The sequence below is a fragment of the Palaemon carinicauda genome, chromosome 41 (assembly GCF_036898095.1).
Source record: "Palaemon carinicauda isolate YSFRI2023 chromosome 41, ASM3689809v2, whole genome shotgun sequence".
NCBI classification, from domain to species: Eukaryota; Metazoa; Arthropoda; class Malacostraca; order Decapoda; family Palaemonidae; genus Palaemon; species Palaemon carinicauda.
In genome coordinates this window covers 5,263,449-5,274,031 of record NC_090765.1, presented here as the reverse complement: position 1 = coordinate 5,274,031, position 10,583 = coordinate 5,263,449, and the positions used below count along the sequence as shown (strand labels likewise).

The window sequence follows — 10,583 nt, the reverse complement described above, 5'->3', positions numbered from 1 at the left end:
GAGATATCAGGTCCTTTAGCACAGGCATCATCCTGGTCATCTAGCTCCTACAGAGATTTCCTCTCATGAAGGGAATGGGTTGACTTTTTAGTACAGTATTTCCTTTCACATAAGTACGCATGAATTGGGCATTTGCTTGGCTGTAGGTAAATTAAACTTTGTGGTACTACATTCTATTTTTTTGTACTCTGGTGCTAGTCTTTATGGATCACACAGCAACCAACCCTAATAACAGATTTTGACAAAGAAACCCCTAGTTTTGAGAGGTGCCATGTGGTCCCAAACACTCTCCCACCTCCATAGACTTATGATAGTAAATGACACATACTACTGGACTGTAAAGATGGTTACCTGGAAATACATTATTTTCAGCATTAGTAATGGTATGCCTCACAATGGATGACATGTCGTCAGAAAATAAATCAAGCATTGGACATGATGTGACATTGATACACTGGCCCTAGGGTAGGGAAAACCTTATTTCTTTGGTATATCATGTTATGTTGGATTCCTTGTTTTAGCCTTTACATGAAAGTCCTTGGAGACCACATAGTTCCCTCCAAAATAATATATTTTTTTCCTCAAAACCCCTTTATTCAAAGCACATTAAACTTTGCATGATAGTCATTAAACCTTTCTATTTCTGAGCTCAGTTATATTTTCTATCTTGGCACGAAGCATTGAGTACCAATCTTCACCTTTCCTCATCCAGAGGAATTTTGTAGGAAGATATTGCAAGTGATCCACTCCATCTGTTATAGGATCGATACCAGCCTTTATTACTGCTTCTGGGAATTTTGCTGGTGATGCTGTAGCAATGAAGCCCCTTGTTACATCTGAGTTTCTGAAACAATTATTGTCAATATGATTGTGGAATTTTGTTAATTTTCTGTAATTATCTAAAAATTTTGGTCTTTACTATTTTATTCAATATCAAATCTGTAAATGTATAGTCCCCAAGATGAAATTCAAAGCTTTCACTAACAACCAATGGGTTTGGGAAGAAAATTTACAGAGTAATGTAAAATGTATGATGTAAAAATTACAAGACTGCTTATGCAAAATTTAAACTTTTAAATACAAATGTGGCTGCCAATTATCCATCTTTTAAAAAACAATACACTTACTTGAGTACTTTTAATATGCTAAGAACCCCATCAGAACATTCAAATCTTGAAATAACCCTATAGGCAATAACTCATATTGTGGAGAAGAAAAAGATCGTATGAGGCTAAGTACAGTGGAAAGGAAAGGGGGATCATCATCATGATGCGGTTAAGAATTTGAGCCCTTTCAGGTTATTGCATCAAATGATCGCCCTTCAGAAAATTTCAGAATATTCCAAATGACATAGTGACAATAGCAGCAACTTTACTGACAATACCAAGACATAAATCATCAACTTTATTTGACATTTGCAGAAAATAGGGGTTAAGTTAAAAGGTAAAGTACACAGGACCATTATGAGACCGGCAATGATGTATGGCGCGAGACGTGGGCAATAAAGAAGGCAGAAGAGAAGAAAATGGATGTGGCAGAGATGAGAATGTTGAGATGGATGTGTGGGGTGACAAGAAGAGATAAGATATGGAATGAAGTAATTAGGGGTACCACAGGAGTTAAAAACTATCAGATAAGATCCAAGAAAGTAGACTGAGGTGGTATGGTCATGTCATGAGAGGAGATATGTTATTTTGATAATAAAATAAATTTTTGAATATACTTACCCGGTGATTATATAGCTGCAACTCTGTTGCCCGACAGACAACTCTACGGTAAAAACTCACCAGCGATCGCTACACAGGTTGCGGGTGTGCCCAACAGCGCCATCTGTCGTCCAGATACCCAGTACTCAATGTAAACAAAGACTCAATTTTCTCCTCGTCCCACTGCGTCTCTATTGGGGAGGAAGGGAGGGTCCTTTAATTTATAATCACCGGGTAAGTATATTCAAAAATTTATTTTATTATCAAAATAAAATTTTTCAATATTTAACTTAGCCGGTGATTATATAGCTGATTCACACCCAGGGGGGTGGGTAGAGACCAGCAATATATGTTTACACTTTTATGAGTTAAGAGTTTTTATTTCATTTTAGAAGTTATCAAAATAACAAAAACAAAATAAATAGGTACTTGGTAAGGAAGTCGACTTGAACAATTACTCTGCCTTTTAAGTACGTCTTCCTTACGGAGCCTCGCGATCCTCTTAGGATGCTGATCGACCCCTAGGATCTGAAGTATCAAGGGTTGCAACCCATACAACAGGACCTCATCAAAACCCCTAATCTAGGCGCTCTCAAGAAATGACTTTGACCACCCGCCAAATCAACCAGGATGCGAAAGGCTTCTTAGCCTTCCGGACAACCCAAAAAACAACAATAAAAACATTTCAAGAGAAAGATTAAAAGGGTATGGAATTAGGGAATTGTAGTGGTTGAGCCCTCACCCACTACTGCACTCGCTGCTACGAATGGTCCCAGTGTGTAGCAGTTCTTGTAAAGAGACTGGACATCTTTCAAGTAAAATGACGCGAACACTGACTTGCTTCTCCAATAGGTTGTGTCCATTATACTTTGCAGAGATATATTTTGCTTAAAGGCCACGGAAGTTGTTACAGCTCTAACTTCGTGCGTCTTCACCTTAAGCAAAGTTCGGTCTTCCTCACTCAGATGTGAATGAGCTTCTCGTATTAACAATCTGATAAAGTCTGACCAAGGATTCTTTGACAAAGGCAAGGATGGTTTCTTAACTGAACACCATAAAGCTTCAGATTGGCCTTGTAAAGGTTTAGTACACTTTAAATAGAACTTAAGAGCTCTAACATGGCATAAGACTCTTTCTAATTCATTGCCTACGATCTCCGATAAGCTGGGGATATCGAAAGATTTAGGCCAAGGCCGAGAAGGCAGCTCATTTTTGGCTAGAAAACCAAGTTGTAGCGAACAAGTGGCTTTTTCTGACAAAAATCCTATGTTCTTGCTGAAGGCATGAATCTCACTGACTCTTTTAGCCGAGGCTAAGCATACCAGGAAAAGAGTCTTAGGAGTGAGATCCTTCAGGGAGGCTGATTGTAACGGCTCCAACCTATCTGACATGAAGAATCTTAGTACCACGTCTAAATTCCATCCAGGGGTAGCCAAACGACGCTCCTTGGTGGTCTCAAAAGACTTAAGGAGGTCTTGCAGATCTTTATGTTTGGAAAGATCTAAGCCTCTATGCCGGAAGACCGATGCCACCATGCTTCTGTAGCCCTTGATAGTGGGAGCTGAAAGGGATCGTCCTTTTCTCAGGTATAAGAGAAAAACAGCTATTTGAGCTACAGAGGTACTGGTCGAGGATACAGAAACTGACTTGCACCAGTCTCGGAAGACTTCCCACTTCGATTGGTAGACTCTAATGGAAGAAGCTCTCCTTGCTCTAGCAATCGCACTGGCTGCTTCCTTCGAAAAGCCTCTAGCTCTCGAGAGTCTTTCGATAGTCTGAAGGCAGTCAGACGAAGAGCGTGGAGGCTTTGGAATACCTTCTTTACATGTGGCTGACGTAGAAGGTCTACCCTTAGAGGAAGACTACTGGGAACGTCTCCTAACCATCGAAGTATCTCGGTGAACCATTCTCTCGCGGGCCAGAGGGAAGCAACTAACGTCAACCTTGTCCCTTCGTGAGAGGCGAACTTCTGAAGTACCTTGTTGACAATCTTGAACGGTGGGAATGCGTAGAGATCCAGATGTGACCAATCTAGGAGGAAAGCATCTATATGTATTGCTGCTGGGTCCGGGACTGGAGAGCAATAGATTGGAAGCCTCTTGGTCAGCGAGGTTGCAAAGAGATCTATGGATGGTTTTACCCCAAGTGGCCCAAAGTCTCTTGCACACATCCTTGTGGAGGGTCCATTCGGTTGGAATTACTTGCCCTTTCCGACTGAGACAATCTGCTATGACGTTCAAGTCGCCTTGGATGAACCTCGTTACTAGGGAGATGTCTTGACCTTTTGACCAGATGAGCAGGTCCCTTGCGATCTCGTACAACGTCAGTGAGTGGGTACCTCCTTGTTTGGAGATGTACACCAAGGCCGTGGTGATGTCCGAGTTAACTTCCACCACTTTGCCTCGAAGGAGAGACTTGAAGCTTTTCAAGGCCAGATGTACTGCCAACAGCTCCTTGCAGTTGATATGCATGCTCCTCTGACTCGAGTTCCACAGTCCTGAGCATTCCCGACTGTCTAGTGTCGCGCCCCAGCCCACGTCCGATGCGTCCGAGAAGAGAACGTGGTTGGGAGTCTGAACAGCCAGGGGAAGACCCTCTCTTAGGTTGATATTGTCCTTCCACCAAGTCAGACAAGACTTTATCTTTTCGGAAACCGGGATCGAGACCGCTTCTAGCGTCTTGTCCTTTTTCCAGTGAAAAGCTAGATGGTATTGAAGATGACGGAGGTGTAGTCTTCCTAGTGACACAAATTGTTCCACGGATGACAGCGTCCCTACCAGACTCATCCACAGCCTGACTGAGCAGCGTTCCTTCTTCAGCATCTTCTGGATGGATAGCAGGGCTTGATCTATTCTGGGGGCTGATCGTCTTGTTGTTCAGCAACGTCCTCATCAGAGGGTTCCTCATCCGAAAACTGATGAGGAAACGGCAACGGAGTGGGCAACGTCTGGCTCGCTGAGTCCGGTCGCACTGGTGGATGCGTGACGGAGCCGGACGCAACATCATGGAACTGCTGCACAGTCTGTGAACTGTTAACAACCATGAGTGCGCGAGGAAGCACAGCGTCAACCCGAGACTGTCTAGACCGTCTGGGTTGTGCAGTCAACACCCTACCGGGTTGCTGAGGTTGACGCACTGCGTCAAAACAAGTCACCTCTGCTGGTTGTTGAACGTCCTGAACGTCAACAACCACCTTCGAGCGTCGCTTAACGTCAACGTGCGGCTGGCAACCCACACTGGGTCGCATCGGTGGAGGAACCACCTCAACTGGCAGACGCGAGTAGGTTACCTCAGCATCAACAGGGCGCACAACCGACCGGTTGGAAGGTTGTTGGCCAGAAGGTTCGGTAGCAACCTTCTCCGCATTAAAGTCCTCTATCAAGGACGCAAGCTTGGACTGCATGTCTTGCAGCAAAGCCTATTTAGGGTTACGGGAGCAGGTGTGGCAACAGATGGGGTTAGCGACTGAGGCGGTACCGCTTACCATCCCTGAAAGCCTTGTTATGCATGACATAATTGTACAGCAAAACTTCAAAGGCTCGAAAACAGTTGTGAAGTTGACCTGTAAACAACTTGGAGCGTCTCCTGGCCAGGCGCCAGGGAGAGTCTACGAGAATTGAGAAGTCTATCTGGGCAGAGGCATGAACTCCCAAGCCGAGAACTTCTCTCGTGTCATATCAGACTCTCGCTCTATAAACCAGTTTAAAAGAAGGGAAAGCAAAGGCTGTATCCCCCAAACTCCTCCTGGTGAAAAACCAGTCGCCTAGCCAACGTAAAGCTCTCTAGGAGAGCGAGAGAGCACTAGCTTAAAAACAACGGCTTCGAAGTAGCTAGGCCTAGTGTAAGCTCTGACGTTTAGGCGAACGAGGAGCAGCAGTTACAAAAAGATCCGGACAAAGATCCTTAAAAAAAAAATCATCATGATTTAATTAAAGTCCATAGGAGGCTAAGCAGCTTAAGGCTCCTCTCCATCTGACAGAGTCCTCAAGGGAATATCAGTAGGAGGGGGAACAGCAACTTCCTCATCTACAGGAACCTTGTCCGATAAAAGCTGAGTCTCAAGCAAGGGAGAGACCTACCGTGGTGGCAATGCTTTACAAGCAGAGTCCACACTCACTGGTGCATTAGTAGCGGACCAGAACGCAACGTCATGTAACTGCTTGACAGTCTGTGAACTGTCAACAACTGAACTGTCAACCACAACAGGTGCGTGAGGACGCACAGCGTCCACTCGAGACTGCTTTGACTGCCTAGACTGAGCAATCAAAACAACTCTAGAATGCGGAGGTTGACGCACAGCGTCAAAACAAGTCAACTCCGATTGTTAGTGAAAGTCTTGAACGTCAACAGGAGCATCAGCAAGTGGCCTAACGTCCAAATGCGGCTGAAAAACCACACGAGACCGCATCGAGTGTGGTTCTAAACAACCTGACTGACGTGACTAAGCTACGCCAACGTCAACAGTAAGCACAAAGGAACGTTAGGTTGGCTGAAAGCCAGGATATCGATGAGATAAACGGCTAGACTCAACGGACTAATCGGCAGAATAGTCTTCCATAAGGGAGGCAAGCATATACTGCATGTCTTGCCATACAACCCATTAAGGATCAACGGAAATGGTTGTGGTAAGAGACGAGGGTAACGTCTGTGACCGCAACACTTTGCCAACAAAAAAAGACTCTCGGAGTCTGTGTTACGCTTTTGTTAGGCGGCGAGCAGTTATCCGATGACTGCATAGGGTCAGAGCTGTCCTAATGGTTGTAACCAGGACGCTGGACCTGTCCTGAAAGGACTGACTTTCGCTTAAGGGCTTCGAAACCTTGTGACAGGTTTCTTATGCGAAAAGCCTTCGGATGATGAGGAGAAACAACGTCTCTCTCGTCTTATGGTAGGGGAGATCTTGGTAAGATACACCCGATACCATAGAGGGAAAACGTCTGTTCGTTGATCAAGGCCTCTCGAACCCATAAGTCGTTTGACATTACTTCTCCCCTGGGCTTGGGAGCATGCAAGAGGTCCCGGACTAGGTGAACGACAGGCACGAACAGACAAACCCTCGGACGCAACACTGTAACACTTTGCGCATATCACTTTATCACTTCGATTTTCTGTTTTGCACTTATTTCACTGAAATCGAAACTTATACTGATTTCTACCTGAAACACGCAATTCTACCCTTCATTAAAAGGTAGTAATTGCGAAATCAGTCGTATAATGCAAGCTCATTAATACCAGCAAAAAACAGAAAACATATTTTAAGATAAAAAAATCAGTGGCTGGGAAAGAGACTAAACACTAGTTCATATAACTACGTTTTCAATCTCTCACCGCACATAGCCTGGGGACGAGAATAAAAAACTAAAAACGTTTTATCCTTCCTCCCCGTACAGCGACTAGGGACGAGAGTAACTCGAGAACAACGTTACCCGCTTGAACGGAACGTTTTCTCTCCTCTCTCTCCCTCCGTCTCTATCTCTCTCTCTCTTGATTTCGCACCTAAGAGAAGAGCCCAATTATATTTCGTCAAAAAAAACATGTTATTTGACTAAAGGAAAAAACTGAAAGGTTTTTCAAATAAAAAGTTCCTTTAAAATAGAATTTAAAACATTTAAGCTAAGAAAGAATGAACAAAACGTCAGAATCGATTTACTCTTACTGCAAAGTGAAACCGTGATACACTCTCTCTCTATCGTAACGATAGAGCGCATGTTGAACGTCCTGAACGTCAACAACTGCGTAGCATAAATAAACTAAACGTTAGTTCATCTTTGAAAACAGTACGAAGACTATCAAAGAAATTCTTTCATAAAATATTACATTTAAAAAGTTTTAAATCCTTAGCTCTTTAAAAGCTAATTACGATATAAAGGGCTCAACGTTGATTAACTTCGGTTTCCAAGTTAGGACCGCCTACTCTCAGGAAAGGTCTATATAAACAAAACATTAAAATTTATTTTTATATGTTTATAATAAATGGAAAGTTAATCGAAGAGGCCTAATAAAGGCGGAGAGATATAAAAAATATAGAGGAAAATCTATAACGTGATAAGATAATTACTAAAAGCCTAAACACACTTCCGTCTAAGGGAAGGGTCGGCCATTTAAAAGTGAAAGAAAGTCCATACTCTCTTTGTCACCATAATTAAATCTATCCAAAACTAGTTCAAGATTTAAGATGAAGATAAAACACCTGCATAGCGAAAGCTCAAAACTAGAATAAAGTACTTCACCAATTAGTTGTGAAAAAACTCCAGTTTAGCAACAGCGAGTAAGTACGTCTTGTCGATAGCTCGACAGAGAGAAAATTGAGTCTTTGTTTACATTGAGTACTGGGTATCTGGACGACAGATGGCGCTGTTGGGCACACCCGCAACCTGTGTAGCGATCGCTGGCGAGTTTTTACCGTAGAGTTGTCTGTCGGGCAACAGAGTTGCAGCTATATAATCACCGGCTAAGTTAAATATTGAAAAGAACAGTATATTGGGAAGAGGGTGATGGAAATGGAGGTACAGGGAACGAGAAGGAGAGGGAGACCAAAGCGAAGGTGGATGGACTGTATCAAGGATGACCTTCGATCAAAGGGATTAACCAGTGATGAAGTGTGAGACAGAGGTATATGGAGAAAGCTGGTCAGATACATCGACCCCACATAAAATTGGGAAAAGATGCAGACAAAGAAGAAAAAGAAGAAGAGATTGTGTTCATAGAGGGTTTCCCTGGTCACTTGTTTTCTACCAGTAAGTGAGCAGGAGTATCACTTGTAACCTATTGTCATGCAGCATGCTTCTTGTAGCATTTCAAGGGCCTCATTCCAGATTTCCAGTGTAGACATAATTTGATGCTTGTCTTGTGCTCACATTTTTGGTACAATAGTTAATTTACAAATGAGCAAATTCATATGGGTATAAAAACTAAATGCATATAAGAAAGGTCTTAGTATTGACTGCATAATCTTATATGCCCTGTTAATTCTAATCAATAATCTCTCATACTGTTTACACATGACTACTGTTCTCCATTCATTTAAACTAGCAAGTCTTGGAAGTTTTTGCTCACACCTTGTACAGTAGATGAATGGCATATAGAATATTGAAGTAATTATAGCTAAATATTACTACTTGATTTGCACAGGGGATCTCAATACAGAAGTAATAATGCATATCAAAGTTAAATTCACGAGCACTTATTTCATTAATAAATCATAAGATTTTTTAATGTAAATGATGAACAAATATAAAAGCAAAACATATACAATCATGACTCATTACTTATTCTTTTTCATGACAAGATTTTGCCATTATAAGAAATAAATTATATACTCTAATGAAATATGTATCACTTATTGTATAGTGCAGCATGTAATGTTCGGTTATTTTACATGCCATTAAAAATAAACTAACCTTTGGTGGTGGTAGTATACTGCTGTTGCTGTATGTGGACATAAGACATATTTGTTCTCATTATACACTTTTTCCATGGTTGTGGTTATTTCTGAGTCATTGACAATGATGGAATCTGCAGGAAAAAGGAATATTTACCTCAAAAGACACTTGGAATTTATGTATAGTATACAGTATTGTATTACTGCACATGCAAAATTTATAAAACAAAAATAGCATTATCTTACACAAATATTATGCAAATTCTGAAGTTATACAAATATTGGAACAGAAGAATAGAAGCATCAAAATGTACCTCAAGCAACTTATTTGGATAGCCTTAATAATTAAGTATCCTTACTGGTCAGCTCTAACCACTAATTAGCCTACTCCTTATTGTTGTTTACTTTGTTATGACAATGAATTACAATGTGAAATGAGCTCACTGTCATTTGAAACAAGATTCAATTGAAGGATATCTAAACTTTATAAAAAAAAAATACAAAATTTGCTTTCTATGCTAACAAAACCCTGAAACATCCATCCCATTATTATAGCTACCATGTAGTTGATCATGAAATCCTAGGAATTTCCCCTTCTTTATCTCTGGACAATATCTTGAACACCGAGGTTAAAAAAACTGACTCATACACTCAACTGTGTTTGAAAATAGCAAAGGATACATGAAGAGAACATCTACTTAGTTTTCTACCAATTCCCCTCAAATAGATGCAGAGCAAAATAGTAAAGCTTTGGACTAAAGGTGATTCATTTCTGTATGATGACACATTGGTAAGCTATTAGTTGAACCAAACACTGAATTTCAAAAAGGTTAAGTAAATTTTCTCAAGACAAAACAAAAGAAAGAAACATTCACAAATGAGTGAACTGGTTTTACTAATATGCATAGCAATTTCAAAAGAAATCATCCCCCAATTAATAATTAGATAAATTAAAAACTGCAAATGAGACACACTCAATTCATTCAGAGGACAGTCCAGGTAACCACAATCAAAGGATTGATAAGCACCTTGCAAACATGTAGTTGAGTTTTCTATTTCAGTTCTTGGTTACTTATTTCGAGAAACAGGACAATTTACTTTAGCTGAACAATTTTAAGATAGAAAATCTATGGTTTCCAAAATTTTTTATAAACTATAAAAAAAAAAAAAAACTGTCTGTGAAATATCATAAGATGGAAAAGACTGAATTGGTTTGTCATTAGCAACTAAATGTTGCTTTGGTTAATAGAAGGCCTTAAAGGTAAGAAAATGGGAAACTTCTAGTTATTTGTGGGGTAACGTCGATATAGAGTAAGCTTTGAGGGAGAAAGCAATATGAACATCAGAGGAGGTTCACTGAAATAATACATAAGTGAATCTTTTTAATAGCTATGATGCTACAGTACATATTTCCAACTTTTAAATTATTTTCATTTTACATTTTCATTTATAGTACCATTATAGTATTCTTCACTAACATTATATATATATATATA

At 40.7% G+C, this 10,583-nt stretch overlaps 1 protein-coding gene across 1 annotated transcript in view; it reads right to left on the bottom strand.

Moving 5' to 3' along the window:
• Positions 1-572: 572 nt before the first annotated feature.
• Positions 573-10,583, bottom strand: part of LOC137632334 (threonine synthase-like 2) — an 81,058-nt gene continuing 71,047 nt past the window's right edge. Inside the window, exons 9-10 of the mRNA XM_068364266.1 lie at positions 9,107-9,221; positions 573-844 (exon numbers count right to left, since the gene is read on the bottom strand). Coding sequence (XP_068220367.1) covers positions 628-844; positions 9,107-9,221 — 332 coding nt within the window. The 3' untranslated portion in view covers positions 573-627. The remainder of the gene's footprint in view (positions 845-9,106; positions 9,222-10,583) is intronic.